This window comes from Podarcis erhardii (assembly GCF_964252035.2).
Source record: "Podarcis erhardii genome assembly, chromosome: 3".
Taxonomy (NCBI): domain Eukaryota; kingdom Metazoa; phylum Chordata; class Lepidosauria; order Squamata; family Lacertidae; genus Podarcis; species Podarcis erhardii.
The window spans coordinates 123,038,423-123,063,165 of NC_138507.1; the positions used below are offsets into that span (position 1 = coordinate 123,038,423).

Sequence of the window (24,743 nt, forward strand, 5' to 3'; positions counted from 1 at the left end):
TAGAAGGGGAAGAAATGGAGGCAGTGAGAGATTTTACTTTCTTGGGCTCCATGATCACTGCAGATGGGGACAGCAGTCACCAAATTAAAAGACGCCTGCTTCTTGGGAGAAAAGCAATGACAAACCTAGACAGCATCTTAAAAAGCAGAGACATCACCTTGTCGACAAAGGTCCGTATAGTTAAAGCTCTGGTTTTCCCAGTAGTGATGTATGGAAGTGAGAGCTGGACCATAAAGAAGGCTGATCGCCGAAGAATGGATGCTTTTGAATTCTGGTGCTGGGGGAGACTCTTGAGAGTCCCATGGACTGCAAGAAGATCAAACCTCTCCATTCTGAAGGAGATCAGCCCTGAGTGCTCACTGGAAGGGCAGATCCTGAAGCTGAGGCTCCAGTACTTTGGCCCTCTCATGAAAAGAGAAGACTCCCTGGAAAAGACCCTGATGTTGGGAAAGATGGAGGGCAGAAGGAGAAGGGGATGACAGAGGACAAGATGGTGGGACAGTGTTCTCAAAGCTACCAGCATGAGTTTGACCAAACTGCAGGAGGCAGTGGAAGACAGGAGTGCCTGGCGTGCTCTGGTCCAGGGGGTCACGAAGAGTCAGGCACGACTAAACGACTAAACAACAACAACATTAATAAAAGCCAGGCAGTTATTTAGATGACTCCTGCTCTTTCTTCCTCCTCCAAAGGCTTCAGCCGGCTGACACTCCATACGCAGATTGAGGATTTAAATTTATACCTGCCCTGTGGAAAACGCAACCTCTAATTTTCAGAGCAGGCACTGTTTGGCCCATTACTGTGCCCGGATTCGGCAGCGAAAAAAGCAGGCTCATTAAGATGCGGCTGTTTCCCTCTCTGAAAACATTGCAAAGCATGTTCCTTGCTTTTGTACTGAACTTCCCTCCCTAATTAGGCTGCGTCGCAGAAGCCAGCTATTTTCAGTGTCGCCTTTTGACACTCGCGAGCCGTGTCAACAAACACAAATAGATGGCTGGCTTTGGGCTCCTTGTTTTTTAATAAATAGAATTGTAGAATGGCAGAGTTGGAAGGGACCCAAAATGTTCATCTAGTCTAACCTCCTGCATTGTAGGAATCTCAGCTAAAGAATCTCCAGTGGATAGTCAGTCAACCTCTGTTTAACAACCTCCTATGACGGAGCCTAGGACTTGCCAATCAGAAGGTCGGTGGTTCGAATCCCCGTGACGGGGTGAGCTCCTGTAGCTCTGTCTCAGCTCCTGCCAACCTAGCAGTTCGAAAGCATGTCAAAGTGCAAGTAGATAAATAAGTACCACTCCGGCATGAAGGTAAACGGTGTTTCCGTGCGTTGCTCTGGTTCGCCAGAACCGGCTTAGTCATGTTGGCCACATGACCCGGAATCTGTACGCCGGCTCCCTTGGCCAATAAAGCGAGATGAGCGCCGCAACCCCAGAGTCGGCCACAACTGGACCTAATGGTCAGGGGTCCCTTTACCTTTACCTATGATGGAGAGTCTGAGGACGTCTGTTCTGCTGTCAAACAGCTCTTGCTCTCAGAATATTATTCCTGATGTTTAGTTGGGGTAATAATAATAATAATTTATTATTTATATCCCGCCCATCTGGGATATATTCCACCCACTTTTGTGCTTGGTTCCATCTCACAGATTTGCACAGGCATATGTTTGGTGCTGGCATGCTACCAGCATTAGTTTGACCAAACTGCGGGAGGCAGTGGAAGACAGGAGTGCCTGGCATGCTCTGGTCCATGGGGTCACGAAGAGTCGGACACGACTAAATGACTAAACAACAACAAATAAATAGTATACAATTTAGTTTATTCAGCTGTCAGTGATCCAATGCCTTTTCCCACTGCACAGGAATGTGGATCCATCTGAGGTCATTGCAGAGATGTCATATTGCAGAATCATAGAATTGTAGAAGAGAGGAGGAGGAGGAGGAGGAGGAGGAGGAGGAGGAGGAAGAGGAGGAGGAGGAGGAGGAGGAGGAGGAGGAGGAGGAGGAAGAGGAGGAGGAGGAGGAGGAGGACGACTAGTCTGGATTTGATATCCCGCTTTATCACTACCCGAAGGAGTCTCAAAGCGGCTCACATTCTCCTTTCCCTTCCTCCCCCACAACAAACACTCTGTGAGGTGAGTGGGGCTGAGAGACTTCAAAGAAGTGTGACTGGCCCAAGGTCACCCAGCAGCTGCATGTGGAGGAGCGGGGAATCGAACCCAGTTCACCAGATTACGAGTCCACCGCTCTTAACCACTACACCACACTGGCTCCAACTATGGAGGTCGAAAACAATCACTGAGGGTATCCATGGGCCTAATCCTGCAAGTTCTTCTCAAGTTCTTATGTAACAGGATGCTGAGCTAGAGATCTGCCATGGACATGATCCAGCAGGCTCTCATGTCCTTCTCTCTCCCTCTGTGCTGCCAGAAACCTCCAGAAGCCGCAAGGCAAAGGCAGTGGTAAGCGGCACAGTTAAATTTGCCAGCTCCTCAAGAGCTCCCTGGGATTATCTGCGCATCTGAGCGAACGCAGCGGCACTTTCCTGATAGTGCAGCGCAGGGATCCTGACAAGGCTGTCGGTTGCCAAATGGCACCATGTCGAACATCGCTTGCTGGATCTCTCACGGAGCTCTTTGCAAGGCAGCCCTCGAGGAGGGGGAATTAATCATCCCAGCCATGTTCAGCATCCCTGCGTGCCATCATTTCTCTCCCTGACAGCCACGTCTCTTAGCGGTGGCCAAAAACATCCCAGTGATCCTTATTTAGAAATTCAGCAGCGAGCATTGGGTTGGAAAGCGGCAAGCTTAAAGGCTTCTGAACTGTGCAACAAAAGAAAACTCTCTTTTGTGTCGGTTGCTTTGCAAATACAAGGTGACATTCTTCTCTCTCTGCAAAAGCAGAACAATTGCAGCCCTCTCTCTCCCCTCTGCCCTGCCTCCAAATTAAGGTGCTATTTCTGCCAGCAATGTTTTCGGGTGCTACAGATGCTTAGCGAATGTCTCACACCCCCCATGATGACCTCAGATGGACCCACACTTCTGTGCTATCAGAGGCAGCATCAAATATCTCTAGGCTGCATCAACAGTACGGCACTCACACAAAGTGACATAAAACTACCGCTCTATTCTGCCTTGGTCAGACCCCACCTGGAGTCCTGTGTCCACCACAATTTAAGAAGGATATTGGCAAGGTGTGCAGAGGAGGGCAGCTAGGGTGACCAGGGGTCTAGAAACCAAGCCTGATGAGGAGCAGTTGAAGGAGCCTGGGAAAAAGGAGACTGAGAGAAGATAATGAGAGCCATCTTCAAATATCTGCCCCGTGGAAGAGGGGACAAGCTTGTTTTCTCCTGCTCTGAAGAGTCCAAAACGATGGCTTCAAGTTACAATAAAGGTAAAGTGACCCCTGACCATTAGATCCAGTCATGGCCAATTCTGTGGTTGCGGTGCTCATCTCGCTTTATTGGCCAAGGGAGACGGCGTACAGCTCCCGGGTCATGTGGCCAGCATGACTAAGCCACTTCTGGCAAACCAGAGCAGCAGCGCACGGAAACGCCGTTTACCTTCCCATCGGAAGGTACCTATTTATCTACTTGTACTTTGACGTTCTTTCGAACTGCTAGGTTGGCAGGAGCAGGGACCGAGCAACGGGAACTCACCCTGTCATGGGGATTCAAACCGCCAACCTTCTGATCGCCAAGCCCTAGGCTCAGTGGTGTAACCCACAGCATCCCTAAGTTACAATAAAAGTGATCCCAAATAACACCAGGAAGAACTTTCTGATGGCAAGAGCTGTTCAACAGTGGAACGAACTCCCTCTGGACCTTTTTTGGTGGACTCTCCTTCCTTGGAAGTATTTAAGCGAGGGGTCAGCAAACTTTTTCAGCAGGGATCCGGTCCACTGTTCCTCAGACCTTGTGGGGGGCCAGACTATATTTTGATGAAAAAAATGAGTGAATTCCTATGCCCCACAAATAACCCAGAGATGTATTTTAAATAAAAGGACACATTCTACTCATGTAAAAACACACTGATTCCCGGACCGTCCACGGGTCGGATTGAGAAGGCGATTGGGCGAGATCTGGCCCCCGGGCCTTAGTTTGCCTACCCCTGGCCTAAAGCAGGGGTCAGCAAACTTTTTCAGCAGGGGGCCGGTCCACTGTCCCTCAGACCATGTGGTGGGCCAGACTATATTTTGAAGAGAAAAAATGAACAAATTCCTATGCCCACAAATAACCCAGAGATGCATTTTAAATAAAAGGACACATTATTTGTTGTTTAGTTGTTTAGTCATGTCCGACTCTTCGTGACCCCATGAACCAGAGCACGCCAGGCCCTCCTGTCCTCCACTGCCTCCCGCAGTTTGGTCAAACTCATGCTGGTAGCTTCGAGAACACTGTCCCACCATCTCGTCCTCTGTCATCTCCTTCTCCTTGTGCCCTCCATCTTTCCCAACATCAGGGTCTTTTCTAGGGAGTGTCCTCTTCTCATGAGGTGGCCAAAGTCTTGGAGCCTCAGCTTCAGGATCTGTCCTTCCAGTGAGCACTCAGGGCTGAATTTCCTTCAGAATGGAGAGGTTTGATCTTCTTGCAGTCCATGGGGCTCTCAAGAGTCTCCTCCAGCACCATTCTACTCATGTAAAAACACCAGGCAGGCCCCACAAATAACCCAGAGATGCATTTTAAATAAAAGGACACATTCTACTCATGTAAAAATACGCTGATTCCTGGAACGTCCAAGGGCCGGATTAAGAAGGTGATTTGGCTGGATGCAGCCCCCGGGCCTTAGGTTGCCTACCCCTGATTTCAGCAGAGGTTGGAGGGCCATCTCTCATGGCTGCTTTAGCTGAGATTCCTGCAGTGCAGAGGGTGGGACTAGATGACCCTCGGGGTCTCTTCCTATTCTAAAATTCTGTGGCCCAGCTAGTCCAGTGTCCTGTTCTCACAGTGGCCACCCAGATGCCTCAATGGGAAACTGGCAAGCAGGACTCAAACACTCTCAACTCTCACCTCGTGAGGTTTTCAGCAATTGTGGTTCAGAAGCATCGCTGCCTTTGTGAATCTGTCTAATCCTCTTTTGTTCTAACATTCTTGGTTCTTAAGTGCCATCAAGACATAGCAACGGTGTTTCTGGAGTGCTGTGTGTGTGTGTGTGTGTGTGTGTGTGTGTGTGTGTGTGCATGGTGGGGCGGCTTTAAATTGTCCCTTTGCACCAGCTATCCGAAATATCACCACAGCCCTGTGATATTTTCAGAGGAGTGGGATTGCGTTTCCCAGTTGCGAGGAGTCCGCTTCAACAAATGCCGATCGCCTCCTCCTGCGTCCTCCTATGCAAATAGCGTTAATTAAATGTGCAAAAAAATGTAAACATGCTCGCTGTAATCCAAATTGACAGTGTGGCTAAATATATTTATTTCCCGGGTTTTAATTAAACCCCGCAGTGCCTGAATCTTTAAACATGACTTGCATGGGCTCTCGTGAAACAGGCCTGAGTTGTGGATCAGGAGGCGCAATTAGCACTGCCTTTGCGGCCGTCTCAGCTATTGTCTTGCAGGGGGGAGTCTTGCCTTAAATGCAAAGATATTATTTTGCCGACAAAGGTCCGTATAGTTAAAACTATGGTTTTCCCAGTAGTGATGTATGGAAGTGAGAGCTGGACCCTAAAGAAGGCTGATCGCCGAAGAATGGATGCTTTTGAATTATGGTGCTGGAGGAGACTCTTGAGAGTCCCATGGACTGCAAAAAGATCCAACCTCTCCATTCTTCAGGAAATCAGCCCTGAGTGCTCACTGGAAGGACGGATCCTGAAGCTGAGGCTCCAAGACTTTGGCCACCTCATGAGAAGAGAAGACTCCCTGGAAAAGACCCTGATGTTGGGAAAGATGGAGGGCACAAGGAGAAGGGGACCGACATAGGACGAGATGGTGGGACAGTGTTCTCGAAGCTACCAGCATGAGTTTGACCAAACTGCGGGAGGCAGTGGAAGACAGGAGTGCCTGGAGTGCTCTGGTCTAGGGGGTCACAAAGAGTCAGACATGACTAAACAACTAAACAACAACAACATTATTTTTTTGAGGGGGAGAGTGTTGCATCCTAGCAGAGGTTCACCTGCGTTTCCTGATGCTGCAGAAAAGTTTCTGGAGACTTTGCTTTCCTTGCCTGGCTTGTCATGTTGAACCAAATCCCTTGCCTAGGATGTCCTTTTTGGGCTAGAACCCCATGGGACTGGGACAGAACAACCACCTACTGCATTGCAAGGGGTGGACTAGAAACTTCAGCTGGTGCAAAATTCAGCAGCTAGATTGCTCAGCAGAGCAAGACAGTCTGAGCATATGACACAGATCCTGGTCCAACTCCACTGGCTACCGATTAGTTTCCAGGTCCAATTCAAAGTGATGGTTTTGACCTATAAAGCCTTAAATGGCTCAGAACCCCAATACCTCAAGGACCACCTCTTGCTATATGAATCTACCCAGACCCTGAGATCATCTTCTGAGGCCCTCCTTCACGTGCCTCCTCCTCGAGAGATTTGGAGGGTGACAACACGAGAACAGGGCCTTCTCTGCAGTGGCTCCTCGTCTGTGGAATGTTCTCCCCAGGGAACATTTGCCTGGCACCTTCATTATACACCTTTAGGCGCCAGGCAAAAACGTTCCTTTTTAACCAGGCCTTTGTTTGACATCTTATACCCTTGGCTTATTTTCATTTTTGATGTTATATATTGTGATTTTTATTGTACCTCTGGGTATAGGGCGGTGAATAAATTCAATAAATATAATAAATAATAATAAAGACCTTTTGGGTCCCTTCCAACTCTACAGTTTTATGATTCTATTCCAGGGGTCGGCAAACTATGGCCCCCGGGCTGGATCAGGCCCACCTGGGTCCTAAATCCAGCCCACACCGTGAAGCTGCAACTAGCCGCAAAGCCAAGACAATGGCGGCAGAAGGAAGAGGCCGAGTGGCAGCGGCTCTGCTAATCAAACGCCACTGAGGTAAACCAGTCGCGGTGTTTGAGTGGCAGAGCCGTCGCCACTTGGCATCTTCCTCCCATCGCTGTCACCGACTGTCTGGCCAGAGTGGTGCATGCTCTGGTTATCTCCCACTTGGACTACTGCAATGCGCTCTACGTGGGGCTACCTTTGAAGGTGACCCAGAAACTGCAACTAATCCAAAATGCAGCAGCTAGACTGGTGACTGGGAGCAGCTGCCGAGACCATATAACACCGGTCTTGAAAGACCTACATTGGCTCCCAGTACGTTTCCGAGCACAATTCAAAGTGTTGGTGCTGACCTTGAAAGCCCTAAACGGCCTCGGTCCAGTATACCCGAAGGAGCGTCTCCACCCCCATCATTCAGCCCGGACACTGAGGTCCAGCTCCGAGGGCCTTCTGGCTGTTTCCTCCATCTGGCTGTTTCCTCCATGCGAGAAATGAGATTACAGGGAACCAGGCAGAGGGCCTTCTTGGTAGTGGCACCCGCCCTGTGGAACGCCCTCCCGTCAGATGTCAAGGAAATACAATGGTACCTCTGGTTAAGAACTTAATTTGTTGCGGAGGTCCGTTCTTAACCTGAAACTGTTCTTAACCTGAAGCACCACTTTAGCTAATGGGGCCTCCCGCTGCTTCCACAGCGCCGCCGGAGCACGATTTCTGTTCTCATCCTGAAGCAAAGTTCTCAACCCGAGGTACTATTTCTGGGTTAGCGGAGTCTGTAACCTGAAGCGTCTGTAACCTGAAGTATATGTAACCCAAGGTACCACTGTAAACAACTACCTGACTTTTAGAAGACATCTGAAGGTAGCCCTGTTTAGGGAAATTTTTAATGTTTGATATTTTATTGTGCTTTTAATATTCTGTTGGGAGCCGCCCAGAATGGTGGGGGAACCCAGCCAGATGAACGGGGTATAAATAAATTATTATTATTATTATTATTATTATTATTATTATTATTACTATTATTACCTGTAACTATCAGTTTAGAAAAAAATCTGCATTTAAATCTGCATTCCGAAAGCTTTTTAAAAAATTTTATTTTTCTGACACGTTTCTAGGTATATTTTCCTCTGAAAAGTACACCTTTCAGAGCTTATTTTGATATGCTTAAACGTCCGAGGAGTGCATTGCAACATACAGAGAATCTACAAGGAGGTCAGTTTGTAGCAGGGCAGGCAAATGCCAGGTCCCAATTCAGAGGATGGGCAAATGAATGGAAAGGTTTGCATAGCAGACCTGTCCCATCCCCAAATTGCCTTCCGGGGCTGCTCTGTGCACCGAGGAGAAAGTAATGAAGTGAGAGTTCATTAAGAAGAAGGCACACGCTCCTTCTTATTTGTGCAGTCACCCCAGGATGGCTGGGAGCTTCAAGTTAATTAAAAGTGTTGGATTTTTGAAGGAAGTTGGGGTTCGCACATGAGCGCTTGGGTTGGGAGGCAGCAAGTGAAAAGAAGGCTTTGTAACCAATGCAAACATTGCATGATGTCTGCGATTCAATAATAATAATATTATAATAATTTATTATTTGTACCCCGCCCATCTGGCTGGGTTTCCCCAGCCACTCTGGGTGGCTTCCAACAAAGATTAAAAATACATTAAAATGTCACACATTAAAAACTTCCTTGAACAAGGCTGCCTTCAGATGTCTTCTGAATGTCAGGTACCGTATTTTTCACCCTATAGGACGCACTTTTTCCCCTCCAAAAATGAAGGGGAAATGTGTGTGCGTCCTATGGGGCGAATGCAGGCTTCAGGAAGCTATCCGCAAGCCTTGCAAGCCTGGCGGGAGGTCCCGCGGGCTCGCAAGGCTTGCGGGCAGCAGCCTGCAGCCCAAAAGCTCAGGGGACAGCGGGGAGGTGGAGCACCGCCACCCCGCTATTCCCCGACTTGATCTGGAGGCTGGAGGGGGGGAGAAGCAAGCTTGCTTCTCCCCATCACCAGCCCTCAAGCTCGGGGGGCAGCGGGGCAAGCCGCTGCCCCACGGAGGCTAGAGAGGCTGTCCCTGAAGGCAGAAGAGGGAGACGGAGCGCTCTGTCTCCCTCTTCTAGCTTGGGGATGGCTGCGCAAACCTGGGGGGGAAATAAATTTTTTTTCCTTGATTTCCCCCCCCCAAAAAAAAACTAGGTGCGTCCTATGGGCCGGTGCGTCCTATAGGGCAAAAAATACGGTAATTGTTTATTTCCTTGACATCTGATTTGATATCCCGCTTTATCACTACCCTGAGGTGTCTCAAAGTGGCTAACAATCTCCTTTCCCTTCCTCCCCACAACAAACACTCTGTGGGGTGAGTTGGGCTGAGAGACTTCAGAGGAGTGTGACTGGCCCAAGGTCACCCAGCAGCTGCAGGTGGAGGAGAAGGGAAGTGAACCAGGTTCCCCAGATTACGAGTCCACCACTCTAACCACTACACCACACTGGCTCTCACACTCTCATCTCGCTGGTAGGCTTACCTTCAGCTGGGGCCAGGTAGAGACCTGATCTGAGGTGAGTTTCTCCTGTCTATAATCCTTTCCTTGAGGGCAGTCACTGCAGAAAGCATCATAGATTCTGAAAGCGAAGGAAAAGGGCAGGCTGTTGGCTGGGCTGCTCTTGCACCATCAAGGCTCCTTAAGAAAATACAGTGGTACCTTGGTTCTCAAACAACTTGGAACCCAAACACTGCAAACCCAGAAGTAAGTGTTCCGGTTTGTGAGCTTTTTCCAGAAGCTGAATGTGCTCCGTTTTTAGTGTTACACTTCCAATTTGAGTGCTACACTTCTGCTTTGATTGTTATTTGATATTTATTTTGCGTTTTTGTTTTTGCAGCTCCTTTTGTTTTGTTTTTGTGACTGTGTGGAACCCAGTTCTGCTACTGATTGATTGATTGATTGATTGATTGATGGTGTGACTGCAGTACATTGTTTGTTGCTTTCATTTTATGGATCAATGGTCTCGTTAGATAGTAAAATTCATGTTGCATTGTTGTTTTAGGGGTTGTTTTTAAATGGAAAGGATTAATCCATTTTGCATTACTTTCTATGGGAAAGCACCTCCTTGATTTTGGAACACTTTGGTTTTTAACGGACTTCCGGAATGGATTAAGTATGAGAACCAAGGTACCACTGTACCATAATAGCTTAAGAAGGGCCTGTTGGATCAGGCCAGTCAACCATCTAATATAGCATCCTTTTCTCACAGTGGCCCAACGAGATGCCTCAGGGAAGCCCACTTTTTAGGAGGACTCAAATAACACTTGTAATGTAACAAGGACTTTGGATATAATGGACAATCAAATAATTGGAGTGACTTAAAATATGCAATAAAGAAGGACAAGTACGGAACCCATGGAGCGGTGGAGGGAAGTCAAAAGATTCAAGAGAGTCTTGTGTATCTGTTTTTATTTGTGATTTGGAATGTAAACATTAATTTGTAAAACCAAATAAAAATTTATATTTTTAAAAAAGCTCTGCAAGGGGAATAAGGGTCACGGGTGGCCCTGTGGGTTAAACCACAGAGCCTAGGACTTGCCGATCAGAAGGTTGGCAGTTTAAATCCCTGCGACGGGGTGAGCTCCCGTTGCTCGATCCCTGCTCCTGCCAACCTAGCAGTTCGAAAGCACGTCAAAGTGCAAGTTGATAAATAGGTACCGCTTCAGTGGGAAAGTAAACGGTGTTTCCATGTGCTGCTCTGGTTCACCAGAAGCGGCTTGGTCATGCTGGCCACATGACCCGGAAGCTGTACGTCGGCTCCCTCGGCTAATAAAGCGAGATGAGTGCCGCAACCCCAGAGTCGGCCACGACTAGACTTAATGGTCAGGGGTCCTTTACCTTTTTAACAGCTCTCAGTACCCTTAACAAACTGCAATTCTCGGGATTCTTTGCGGAAAGTCATCACTGTTTAAATGTATGGGGTGAAGGGGGTCTCAAGATTCCTGTGCATAAATAGCAGGACCAGAGAGCAGCTAGGAGCCAAAATAGAGATGCACCTACCGTAGGATCTCCCCCTTGGTAAGAAATGTCAGCACCTGCAGGAGAGAGAATGCAACAACATGAACCATATATTGAACTTTTTATTAGGAATTGTACAGTAGGTGCAGAAATACTGAAGGAGCAGAAAATACTGTTATATGTCTTTACATGAGCACCCAGCTCATGTTATAAAATACACATTGCAAGAACATAAGAAGGTAACAAGAGAACATCCCTCAATAGGAAACCCAAAAGCAGGATTCGAGCATAAGAGCACCCTCCCCTTCAGTGATTTCTAGCTACAGGTATTTAGAAGTGTTGGCTATTTGCAGTTTAGTAGCACTGCAGAGAGCTTGCTGGGGAGACCATGCATTAAAAAGGGACTAAAAAAAAAAAAGCTTCTTCTTCTTCTTCTTCTTCTTCTTCTTCTTCTTCTTCTTCTTCTTCTTCTTCTTCTCCTCCTCCTCCTCCTCCTCCTCCTTCTTCTTCTTCTCCTTCTTCTTCTTCTTCTTCTTCTTTCTCCTCCTCCTCCTCTTCCTCCTCCTCCTCCTCCTCTTTGGCAATCACTCATAGCCCAGTAAGATTGTCTTCCATAATAATAATAATAAAATAATAAAATTTTATTTATATCCTGCCCTCCCCAGCCGAAGCCAGGCTCAGAGTGGCTAACAACAATAAAAGTAACACAGCATTCTAATATCAATTCTTTTTAAAATTAATTCAAAATCAAATTAATGGCAACCATTGGGCTAGAGTTCTGTGAGGATTACAGGAGAGAGAGGGTCAGACTGTGCCCTGGCCAAAGGCCAGGCGGAACAGCTCCGTATTGCAGGCACTGTGGAAAGATGTCAAGTCCCGCAGGGCCCTGGTCTCTTGTGACAGAGTCTTCCACTGGATCGGGGCCATGGCCAAAAAGGCCCTGGCTCTGGTTGAGGCCAGCCTAACCACCCTGTGGCCTGGGACCTCCAAGATGTTTTTGTTTGAAGACCGTAAGGTCCTCTGTGGGACATACCAGGAGAGGCGGTCCCGTAGGTACGAGGGTCCTAGGCCAGTTTTAACAATGAGAGTTGTGTACAGCTATTAATCACATGAAAAACAACCAAGCCAGCGGACATGATGGGATACCTGTTGAAGTCTTCAGAGTGGGTGGGATTTCAAAGCACTTCTGCCTCCAGTTGTGGATCCAGGGCTTAGGCATCGTGGCTAGTAGTCATCTCCACCACGTCGTTCTGCCTGGACACTGAGGTCCAGCTCCGAGGGCCTTCTGGCAGTTCCCTCACTGTGAGTAGCAAAGCTACAGGGAACCAGGCAAAGGGCCTTCTCGGTGGTGGCACCCGCCCTGTGGAACGCCCTCCCATCAGATGTAAAGGAAATAAACCACTGTCTGACATTTAGAAGACATCTGAAGGTATAGGGAAATTTTTAATGTTTGTTGGTTAATTGTGTTTGTAGTATTCTGTTGGGACGTGGGTGGCGCTGTGGGTTAAACCATTGAGCCTAGGACTTGCCAATCAGAAGGTCGGTAGTTTGAATCCCTGTGACGGGGTGAGCTCCCGTTGCTCGGTCCCTGTTCCGGCCAACCTAGCAGTTCAAAAGCACGTCAAAGTGCAAGAAGATAAACAAGTACCGCTTCGGCGGGAAGGTAAACGGTGTTTCCGTGCGCTGCTCTGGTTCGCCAGAAGCAGCTTAGTCTTGCTGGCCACATGACCTGGAAGCTGCACTCCGGCTCCCTCGGCCAGTAAAGCGAGATGAGCGCCGCAACCCCAGAGTTGGTCACAACTGGTCCTAATGGTCAGGGGTCCCTTTACCTTTACCTAATATTCTGTTGGGAGCTGCCCAGGGTGGCTGGGGAAACCCAGCCAGATGGGAGTGGTATAAATATTCTTAGTATCATTAGTATTAGTATTAGTATTAGTATTAGTATTAGTATTATTACCATATAGGTTGGTGGTCATTCCTGCCTCCAGTGGCAGTGAGTTCCATCGTTTAACTCCACATGCCATGAATAAGTCCTTCCTTTTACAGTCATACCTTGGAAGTCAAACGGAATCCGTTCCGAAAGCCCATTCGACTTCCAAAACGTTTGGAAAGCAAAGCGCGGCTTCTGATTGGCTGCAGGACGTTCGGGTTCCAAAGAACGTTCGCAAACCGGAACAGACATTTCCAGGTTTGCAGCGTTCGGGAGCCAAGGTACAACTGTATCTGTCCTGCATTTTTCAACATTCAGCTTCATTGAATGTCTACAAGTTCCAAGTGTTATGGGAGAATTTTTTATCTATCCACTCCCTCCATGTCATGCCTAATTTTATGAACTTCTATCATGTCACCTTCTTACTCGCCTTTTCTCTAAAGTCTCAAATGCTGCAATCTTTCTTCATTCGAGAATCATGAATATCTAGTGTAAAAAAAAATCCCAATGGTTGCAGAACTGAGATAAAATGCAATGTTTAAAAGTCCACAATTGAGTCATGGCTCGCATTGGGATCAACCAAAATGACAATAACTGCATTACCCTGCTGTGGATTTTGGAATTGTTTTAAATTTGGACCAAGATGGCTTCCCTTTGCTTTTAATATTTTTAAAGCTGCTATGTCCTGGTGGGTTTTTTTCGGTGTTAAAGAATGAAGAAGGAAATACTAGACAGTGCTTTCTTTCCAACTCTGAGTGATAGCTTTGGTTTATTGGACAGTACATCAATTCACACTTTCTTGAATATTTCAGAAGGGAGCCTACATTGAAGTTTTCACAGCCTGCAAGCTTAATTACGCGCAGGCAATGAATTAACCAATTAAGGCAGCTGACTAATCAGCTAAGGTGATTAATGGGTGGAAACTACCTCATTCCCCACCCTCAAGACAAATGTGAGACTAATTTAGGGGCTTTTGTGAGATCAACACTCCCGTACATTTTTCAGGGGAGTTAAAATAGAATCATTGAACTGTGGAGGAACCCACGGGATCATCTAGTCCAACCTGCTGCAAATGCAGGAATCTCAACTAAAGCACCCACAATACTTTTGAGACCTGTAGATATTGTTTGGAGGGACTTGAAGGGTCTCTATTTAAGAGTGAGCGAAAAGTCCGGTGGCGCAAGGTAACGCGCACATCTTCCACGAGGAGTCAAGAAAAGCAAGAAAATATCCATGTTCATAGAATCCTAGAGTTGGAAGAGACCACAAGGGCCATCGAGTCCAACCCCCTGCCAAGCAGGAAACACCATCAGAGCACTCCTGACATATGGTTGTCAAGCCTCTGCTTAAAGACCTCCAAAGAAGGAGACTCCACCACACTCCTTGTTGCTGTTGTTGTTGCTGCTGTTGCCATGGGGACGGCAGTCAGACATTTATGGACCACCACCACAGCTGTCAACCGTCCCTTATTTGGTGGGAAAGTCCCTTATCCCAGCGCCGTATCCCGCTGCTGTCCCGGACTGATGATTTCCCTTAAATTTCCCAGGTTTCAATGGAAGCAGCTCCTCTCCCTCCCTCCCTGCCGGCCAGGGAGGAGGGAGGCTCCAACTGGGTTGCTTGGCTGCGTTGCTCACCCAATAAGGAGTCTAAGAACGACTGGGGGGTGGAGCTTGCATGCCTTGTGCCGATCAAATCGGCCGCGTTGCCTGGGGACTCGCCTTTGCTCAGCGCTTCCCAGCGGAGAGGTGACGGTGGTTTTCCTTGCTGCATCCCCTTTGCCGGCTTTCTGCGCTGTGGGAACCACCGCTTGAGGCTTCGTTTGGCTGCTGGCCGGGCTTTCTGCCTTTGGCTCGGAGGGGCTCAGAAGTTGAACATACCTGTACCCTGAAAATCCCTTATTTTGGCTGCTGATCCCTTATTTTCGAGGCTGCTGGTCCCTTATTTGCAAATCTGCAAGTTGACAGCTATGACCACCACTCACTCCCATCTGATCACAGTCTCTAACCACTATGCCACACCACTGATGGGAGGGGCAGTCCGAAATACCTGGAGGGCACCAGCTTGGGGAAGGTTGCTCAAAGGCCTGGATGCGACCCGCACTCACAGACAGGACCTATCCTGCCTGTTTCAGCCATCTTCATCGCAGGCCACTGGGGTTTCCCATCAGCCAGACATAGGGTGCGATCCTTGGCTTTTGCCAGGATTGTGGCTGGCATAAGCAGTGCGGCATAGCGGTTAGAGACCTGGGAGACCAGGGTGCAAGTCCCCATTCAACCAGGAAGCTCATGGGACCAGTCACAGCCTCTCTTGTCCTCACAGGCTCGTTGTGAAGATAAACTGGAGAGGAAGGGAACCATGTATATAAATATGGTAGTGGACCAAATATAACAACACAACGTTGCTTCAGGGATGACACCGAATATCTGTCTGGGACAAGTGACGATAATAAATAATTTTTTTTTTTAATTTATACCCCGCCCTTCCCAGTTCAAAAACTGGGCAAAGGGCAGCTAACAACAAATTTAAAATACTTAATTATAAAATACAGTATAAAAACATGAATAACAATAAAATTCCAAATTCAAAAATCAATTAGACAATCCCCAGGGCTAGCTGGCTGAATTGATCCTACTTGGGGCAGTGAGGAGGCCAGGGGAGAATGAGCTGTGGAGTCTCAGAGCGGGTGATCTTCATAAAAAGGCGAGGGGAAGGGATATAAAAGATCAGTCTGAATTCAAATTAAAGGGCAGGTGGAATAGCTCTCTCTTACAGGCCTGACGGAAGGAGGTTAAATCCTGAAGGGCCCTGGCCTCCTGGGACAGAGCATTCCACCAGGTTGGAGCCATCACTGAGAAGGCCCTGGCCCTGGTGGAGGATAGTCTGACTTCCTTAGGGCCCGGGACCTATAAACTATGATTATTCATGGACCTTAAGGTCCTCTGCGGGCAGACCAGGAAAGGCGATCCGTATAGTTAAAGCTATGGTTTCCCCAGTAGTGATGTATGGAAGTGAGAGCTGGACCATCAAGAAGGCTGATCGCCGAAGAATGGATGCTTTTGAATTATGGTGCTGGAGGAGACTCTTGAGAGTCCCATGGACTGCAAGAAGGTCAAACCTCTCCATTCAGAAGGAAATCAGCTCTGAGTGCTCACTGGAAGGACAGATCCTACCAGCTTGAGTTTGACCAAAGTGCGGGAGGCAGTGGAAGACAGGAGTGCGTGGCGTGCTCTGGTCCAGGGGGGTCACAAAGAGACGGACACGACTAAACGACTAAACAACAACAACAACAACAAAGGTCCTCTGCAGGGTATACCAGGAGAGGCGGTCCCGTAAATACGAGGGCCCTAAGCCACCAACAGGAGGGTTTGGGGATCGTCTGCTCACCTGATATTCTTCCAAGTCCTTTTTCTTCATGGAGTGACTTAAACACTGACCCATTCTCCTGCCCAGAATGTCAACCCCGGGGAGACGAATGGAATGAGGGACCCAGTAACCATTGGTGACAGAATGCAGCCATGGATCCAGGCCTGCTTCTGTCATAGGTGCCAATCGACTCTTCCCATAAAATGGGCGTAGGGACACCCTGTTGCCTTCAGAGAGCTGGGGGCTTGTAGGGTCTCTCCTCTGTCTTCATTGTGATGATCTGCATGCTTTCATAAGATGTGTGTGTGTTTAATTTTAAAAATATGATTAACAGCTATGTTTTTAGCTTTTTCTGTTTTAGATGTGAGCCACTTTGCATATTTGATGAAGGGTAAAGGTAGGATTATTAATATTATTATTATCAGTGGGGGGTTTTCAGGGGGTACTCAAAGGTACACGATACTGGCACGTCTTTTGTTTTGTTGTTAATAAGTGTGGCACGTACTGTAACAACTTCATGGTGAGTACCGGCACCTATTTCCTAGAAAAAAAGCTATTATTATTATTATTATTATTATTATTATTATTATTATTATTATTATCTTCTACTTGATTATTATCTACCAGACTGGATTACTATAGTCAAAACAAAATAAAAAAATTCCTTCCAGTAGCACCTTAAAGACCAACTAAGTTAGTTCTAGGTATGAGCTTTCGTGTGCATGCACACTTCTTATAATTCGCTCTTGGTGGGGCTGCCCTTGAGACTGACCCAGAAACTCAAGCGGGTGCAAAATGCTGCTGCGAGGCTTCTTACGGGGTCCTTGCCGTGGGATCACATTCACCCAGTCCTATACCAGCTGCACTGGCTCCCTGTGGAGTACAGGATCAGGTTTAGGGTTCTGGTTTTAACCTTTTAAGCCCTATACGGCCTAGGACTCTTGCACCTACGGGACCGCCTCTCCTGGTATGCCCCACGGAGGACCTTAAGGTCCACAAATGACAACATTTTGGAGGTCCCAGGTCGCAAGGTGGTTAGCTTGGTCTCAACTAGGGCCAGGGCTTTTTCGGCCGTGGCCCCGATCCGGTGGAACGCTCTGTCCCAAGAGACTAGGGCCCTGCGGGACCTGACATCTTTCCGCAGGGCCTGCAAGACGGAGCTGTTCCACCTGGCCTTTGGACAAGGCACAGTCTGACCCCCTCCTTCTGTAATCCTCATAGAACTCTAGCCGAATAGTTGCCATTAATTTGACTCTGAATTGATTTTAGAATGTATTGATTTTAGAATGCATTTCACATTTCAATTAATTGAATGTGATTTTATGTAAACTGTGTTACTTTTACTGTTTTTAGCCACTCTGAGCCTGGCTTCGGCTGGGGAGGGCGGGATATAAATAAAAATTTGTTGTTGTTGTTGTTGTTGTTGTTGTTGTTGTTGTTGTTGTTGTTGTTGTTGTTACCTTGAGGGGCAATTGGAAAAGGGTGTGGTTGCTCCATGGAGGGCAGGTTAGCCTAAAGAGGGGTGAGGAACAGGCAACTACGCCCATTCTGGTTTCCCTCATTTTCTCAGTCTTAAGTTCTCCACATTCCCACATCAGTCTGTGATTGATTGATTGATTTAAAAAATCAAGTGTCCTGATCTGGGCACTGCAGTTTAAGGAAGATATGGACAAGCTGGAAGGTGTGCAGCCAAGATGATCCAAGGTCTGGAAACCAAGCCTTATGAAGAATGGTTCAAGGAGCTGGGTATGTTCAGCCTGGAAAACAGGAAAAGAGATGCGAGAGCCGCCTTCAAATATCCAAAGGGCTGTCACAAGGAGATGTTAGGATATAGTTCCGTTTCACCTTAAAAGGGTACAGGCATGACTGTTGTGTGTCACATGCCTGTTTACTTCCAGCACTGTCTCGCTGGGAACTTCCGTTTGTATATAGCTTTTGCTTTCAGCTGTTTTGCTGGAGATGAAGGGAAGCCGACATGTTTTCCTTTCAGTGTATCTGAAGATGTTTTCCTTTCAGTGTATCTGAAGAAGTGTGCATGCACACGAAAGCTCATACCAAGAACTGACTTAGTTGGTCTTTAAGGTGCTACTGGAAGGAATTTGTTATGTTTTCCTTTGTTCCTGAACTATGCGGAATAAAATACCTGTAAATACTGCTTGCACATGTCTCTGTCCGCCTCTTCTGCTGCAAAGAGTTCTTATCTCTGCTGGTTTGCGTGCTCAGAGTCTCTAAAGGTATCTGAGGCTTGGGTTGCAGTTTTCATGCTGTTCTGAGAACCGGAGTATCGCCCGGCTGCCGGCTGGTGGCTGGAGCCAGCTGGGGGCCTGCCAATTGCCCCCATCTCCCGGCAGCATCCCAACAGGAAGATGGAGGAAGCTTGCTTTCTGCTGCCCCAGACAGTAGGATTTGAACCTTGGTTTCCGGTTACTAGGCAGGAGATTCTGACTAAACATCAGGAATACCTACAGTGGTATGGACAACCTCAGAAGGTGATGGACTCTCTTTCATTGGAGGTGTTTAAGCAGCAGTTTAGTGGCTACCTGTCAGAGTCTCTTTAGCTGTGATACCTGCATTGCAGAGGGTTGGACTAGATGACCCTCAAGGTCCCTTCCATCTCTACAATTCTATGATTCTAAATGGTTTATATTTTAAATAGAATAAATGAACAGCCCACCTTCCTGTTCTACATGCTGACAACCAGTTGATAGGGAAGATGTTTGATTCAGTTTGCATTCAAAGATGAAATTCGAGCTTTCGGAACCAAAGCACAGCCATCCACTGGGTTTCTCATTCATCTGAATTTTGCAGTGCAGTTTAACCAATGTCTACAAATATGCATACATTAGGAGGCTGAGTTCATAAAAAACACACACGACTATATGAATGAAAGCAGCTTATATAGATGCATGGTTAGATTAGGGGCCATGTCTGTGGGGAGCCAGCAATCGGGATTCGAATTCAAGGGCAACTCTCTCCCCTCCTTGCTTTCCAGCAACTGGTATTCAGAAGCATTGCTGCCTCGAACTATATTATGGGATAGCTCAATTCAAATGTGTTATGTAATGTACGGAGAAATGTCATTGCATGTGAATATGTTCAGAGTGCTCAAAATGTTGCTGACATATTTACAAAACCGTTGTCGTTTGTGAAAAACAAGCAAATGTGTGAATGCTTCGGTTTGCAGAACAAAGTGGGGTAAAATACTTTGTATGTGCTCAGAAGTTAATTGCACTGTGTGTGAGCTGTGAGGCGGTGTTGGGAATCTGAATACGTGCAGCTACCCACACAGAATCAATTAGGGTTTGGCAGACAGCCAAGGCAATATGAAGGAGTAAGTCTGCCTGGTGATAACAGAGGCATGGAGACAGCCCCCTGATTGGTCAAGCTCTCTCATGGGAATAATGATTAATGGCCTACTAACCTGAAGGTGTTGGTTTCAGTAGTACAAGTTTCAGTTCAGGTGTAGGAGTTGTGAGTCGTGCATGAGAGAGCTAGTTAAAAATCTGTGTTCTGTTCTGTTCCGGTAAATAGTCCACTGTATATAGTCCACTGTATAAAAAGCAGAGACATCACCTTGCCAACAAAGGTCCATATAGTTCAAGCTATGGTTTTCCCCGTAGTGATGTATGGAAGTGAGAGCTGGACCATAAAGAAGTCTGATCACCGAAGAATTGATGCTTTGGAATTCTGGTGCTGGATGAGACTCTTGAGAGTCCCATGGACTGCAAGAAGATCAAACCTCTCCATTCGGAAGGAAATCAGCCCTGAGTGCTCACTGGAAGGACAGATCCTGAAGCTGAGGCTCCAATCCTTTGGCCACCTCATGAGAAGAGAAGACTCCCTGGAAAAGACCCTGATGTTGGGAAAGATGGAGGGCGCAAGGAGAAGGGGATGACAGAGGACGAGATGGTGGGACAGTGTTCTCGAAGCTACAAACATGAGTCTGACCAAACTGCAGGAGACAGTGGAAGACAGGAGTGCCTGGCATGCTCTGGTCCATGAGGTCACGAAGAGTCGGACACGACTAAATGACTAAACAAACTACAAGTTCCTGGTTCCTGCTTCGTCCATCCTGTCTGCAGCCAAGTTGCCACTTGCTTTCGTGAACTCTGCGTTTACTCTGCGAGGTCTGGCTAAGGTCCTGCAACTAGCCAGAAAGTTGCAAAACACCAATAGGTTATGCCAATACATATGACTCTTAATCTCAGGGTTGCAAGTTCAAGACCCGCATTGGACAAAAAATTCCTGCATTGCATTAAGTTGGACTAGACGGCCCTCCCAACTCTACAATTCTATGAAACTGTGGAGGGCATTGCTTAGCCATCGTGGCCCCCTCCTCTGTGCATTTCTCTAAAGCCATCTGGGTTGGTGCCCGTCGTGCCCATGGGGATCCCAAAATCAAGACACAGAAGGAACCGCAGTCCTTTGCTCCTTGTCCTTCCAGCATCTTCAAAATCTTAGCTTGACACTGAAAATGCGCCACGAGGTTTTGTACGTAGCAACTGCCTCTTATGCCGAGGGGGAGGGAGGGGCGGACTTGAGGACCCTGTTCCCCAGAGCCGCGCCACACTTTAAATTCAATGCCTTGCGGAATATCCACTACCCTTGGAAGCCTGGTGTCAGCCAATTTCGCAAGCGTGCATTTGATCCAAAGGCATGAAAAACCAGCTCAAAAAGGGCTTAACGAAGAAACTAATGGCAGTGCCCCATGCTGGGTGCACGTCCTTGCTTTTAAGTGAAGTTTCATCCGTTGTTTGGTAGCAGAAGCCATGGATGGTAGTCGGTTCCTGGGGGTGGGGGTGGAGAGAGAATTTGGATTGACACAAGAAATCTTGCTTGCAGAGAAAATCCAGGACCACAGTTCCAAGTTTTTCCATCAGTAAAACATACACAAACAAACGTAATGTTACACACCTCCCCAATTTCCAAGCGGTGTGAGAATCCAGGGATCCCTGTGCTTACCCAGGGTTCTGTTTCAATAATAATAATAATAATAATAATAATAATAATAATAATAATAATAATAATAATAATTTATTATTTGTACCCCGCCGGGCGGCTTCCATAAAAACCAGAAGAAGTGAAGAAGAAGTGTGCATGCACACGAAAGCTCATACCTAGAACTAACTCAGTTGGTCTTTAAGGTGCTACTGGAAGGATTTTTTTTATTTTATAAAAACCAGAAATACACTAAAATATCACAGATTAAAAACTTCCCTGAACAGGGCTGCCTTAAGATGTCTTCTGAATGTCAGGTAGTTATTTATCGCTTTGACATCTGACGGGAGGGCGTTCCACAGGGCGGGTGCCACTACCGAGAAGGCCCTCTGCCTGGTTCCCTGTAGCTTTGCTTCCCGTAATGAGGGAACCACCAGAAGGCCCTCGGCGCTGGACCTCAGCGTCCGGGCAGAACGATGGGGGTGGAGACGCTCCTTCAGGTATACTGGGCCGAGGCCGTTTAGGGCTTTAAAGGTCAACACCAGCACTTTGAATTGTGCTCGGAAACGTACTGGGAGCCAATGTAGGTCTTTCAAGACCGGTGTTATGTGGTCTCGGCGGCCGCCCCCAGTCACCAGTCTAGCTGCGGCATTCTGGATTAGTTGTAGTTTCCAAGTCACCTTCAAAGGTAGCCCCACGTAGAGCGCATTGCAGTAGTCCAAGCGGGAGATAACTAGAGCATGCACCACTCTGGCAAGACAGTCCGCGGGCAGGTAGGGTCTCAGCCTGCGTACCAGGTGGAGTTGGTAGACAGCTGCCCTGGATACAGAATTGACCTGCGCCTCCATGGACAGCTTTGAGTCCAGAATGACTCCCAGGCTGCGCACCTGGTCCTTCAGGGACACATTTACCCTATTCAGGACCAGGGAGTCCTCCACACCAGCCCGCCCCCTGTCCCCCAAAAACAGTACTTCTGTCTTGTCAGGATTCAACCTCAATCCATTAGCCGCCATCCATCCTCCAACCGCCTCCAGGCACTCACACAGGACCTTCACCGCCTTCACTGGTTCTGATATGAAAGAGAGGTAGAGCTGCGTATCATCTGCATATTGATGGACACCCAGTCCAAACCCCCTGATGATCTCTCCCAGCGGCTTCATATAGATGTTAAAAAGCATGGGGGAGAGGACGGAACCTTGAGGCACCCCACAAGTGAGGGCCCAGGGGTCTGAACACTCATCCCCCACCACCACTTTCTGAACACGGCCCAGGAGGAAGGAGCGAAACCACTGTATAACAGTGCCCCCAGCTCCCAGCCCCTCTAGACGGTCCAGAAGGATGTTATGGTCGATTGTATCAAAGGCCGCTGAGAGATCCAGCAGAACTAGAAAACAACTCTCAGCTTTGTCCCTAGCTCGCTGGAGATCATCAACCAGCGCGACCAAGGCAGTTTCAGTCCCATGATGAGGCCTGAATCCCAATTGGAAGGGATCCAAATGGTCCGCATCCTCCAGGCGTGCCTGGAGTTGTTCAGCAACCACGCGCTCAATCACCTTGCCCAAGAATGGAAGATTTGAGACTGGGCGATAGTTGGCCATACTGGCCGGGTCTAAAGATGGTTTTTTAAGAAGCGGTTTAATGACCGCCTCTTTCAGCGGATCTGGGAATGTTCCCTCACAGAGGGAAGCATTCACCACCCCGCAGAGCCCATCGCCCAGCCCTTCCCGGCTTGCTTTTATTAGCCAGGATGGGCAAGGATCCAGGAGACAGGTGGTTGGTTTTACGCGTCCAAGCAGCCTGTCCACACCCTCGGGGGTAATGGATTGAAATTGATTCCATGCAACTTGACCAGACAGAGCTCTAGCACTCTCCCGCCCCAGCCCTGCTCCCACGGTGGTGTCTAGCTCCTTCCGAATATGAGTGATTTTATCTACAAAAAACTTTGCAAAATCGTTGCAGGAGATCTTGGTGTCTTTACAAAGCCCCGGTGGTAAAGGTGGTTCTGTTAAATTACGAACCACCTGAAAAGTCTCCTGCTACTATTTTCTGCAGATGCAATAGAGGCGGTGAAGAAAGTCTTCTTCGCCGTCGCTATCGCCACTTGGTAGGCTTGACGTTGAGCTCTAACCTGTGTCCGGTCAGATTCGGAGTGAGTTTTTTGCCACCGACGCTCTAGCCGTCTCAGCGATTGTTTCATCGCCCTCAGCTCCGAAGAAAACCACGGAGCTGTCCGGGCTCCATGCAAAGTCCGGGCTCCATAATAATAATAATAATAATAATAATAATAATAATAATAATAATAAATTTTATTTATACCCCACCAGAGCTGGGCTCAGGGCGGCTAACACCAGTAAAATTACAGTAAAAACATAGTGGGGGGGGGATTTAAAATACAGGTTAAAATGCAATTTAAAATGCAGCCTCATTTTATAAGTAGCCCATAGATCAAAACCATAAGAAGATGGAAACTTAAGGGTCAGACCGAGTCCAAACCAAAGGCCAGGCGGAACAGCTCTGTCTTGCAGGCCCTGCGGAAAGATGTCAAGTCCCTGGAATGAATGGAGATCAACAGAGATTGTGGTGTCTTTAGGATATAAAGTTTTATTTACATATCTAAATAACCTGAGCCTGAGATGAGGGGGGCTTAGCATTAATATCCAGAGAGATCTTGCTTCTCCATTAGTCTCACCTTTGAATCCAGCACAGAGCAAGCAGGTCTCTGTGTCTCCAGCATCCAGCCTGGTCCCAGCTCAGCTCACACCTCAAAACTCTTGTTCTCCTACCTGGCAGGTAGGTGAGGTGAGAAAAGGTGCCCCCATTAGCTTGGAGAGCCCCATCCTTTAGCCACACGTGCCTTGCCAAATGGCTTTGCCTTGCAAAATGGGCTCCTTCTTTTTTACAAAAAAACCACAAACCCACCAAACTCTCCTCCTGCTTCTCTGTGTTTGTAGGGAAAATAGATCTTCAGTCCCTTTTAAAAAATCTGGCCTGGTCTGGGTGATCTTTTGAGGCCTGGCCTGTCACTTTCCAGCTGAGTAGACATATGGTCTTCATAGATAATTCAAAGTTTAACCACATTAGAGAGTCTAAAAATAAACTCTCCTGGAAGTGTGGGCCTTTGTCGTCGTCCTCAGAGAGGACCACGTGGCCGTGGCAGCCATGCCAGCTGGAAGACTCAAGGCAGGCACTCCCGTTCGGACTTCTGCTCGCCCAAAGGACGGTTTGTTAAATGAATTGTTATGGAAATTACAGGGGGGGGGCACATCTTTAAAGTTAAATATTACAAATATTATGCCTGAATGTATCCTTTCAACTTGACAGCTCAGGGAAGTTACCTAGCTTGAAAAATAATATAAAATCATTTCCTTTTCCAGTTTCCTCCACTCCAAAGCTATTTTCCCCTTGAAAAAGGACTCCAATTGTCTTAGAGGTGACAATTGCTGGGCTCATTGTTAGCCAAGGGAAGCCAAATCTCATCACCTGACTCGCCTCAGGCTCCAGACATGCAAGGAAGTTCTGTTGTACTTTTGGGTGGTGGGTACTTAAGACATATTTATCTATGCTAATCTTATACCTGGGTCTTGCCCTGCCGTGTGTGCT

General features: G+C 47.6%; 1 protein-coding gene across 1 annotated transcript in view; it reads right to left on the reverse strand.

The window, feature by feature from the left end:
• CIB4 (calcium and integrin binding family member 4) overlaps nucleotides 1-16,313 on the reverse strand; it is a 39,996-nt gene extending 23,683 nt beyond the window's left edge. The window contains exons 1-3 of the mRNA XM_081855072.1: nucleotides 16,227-16,313; nucleotides 10,955-10,989; nucleotides 9,437-9,533 (exon numbers count right to left, since the gene is read on the reverse strand). Of these exons, the coding sequence (XP_081711198.1) occupies nucleotides 9,437-9,533; nucleotides 10,955-10,989; nucleotides 16,227-16,280 (186 nt within the window). The 5' untranslated portion in view covers nucleotides 16,281-16,313. The remainder of the gene's footprint in view (nucleotides 1-9,436; nucleotides 9,534-10,954; nucleotides 10,990-16,226) is intronic.
• Between the last annotated feature and the right edge of the window lie 8,430 nt (nucleotides 16,314-24,743).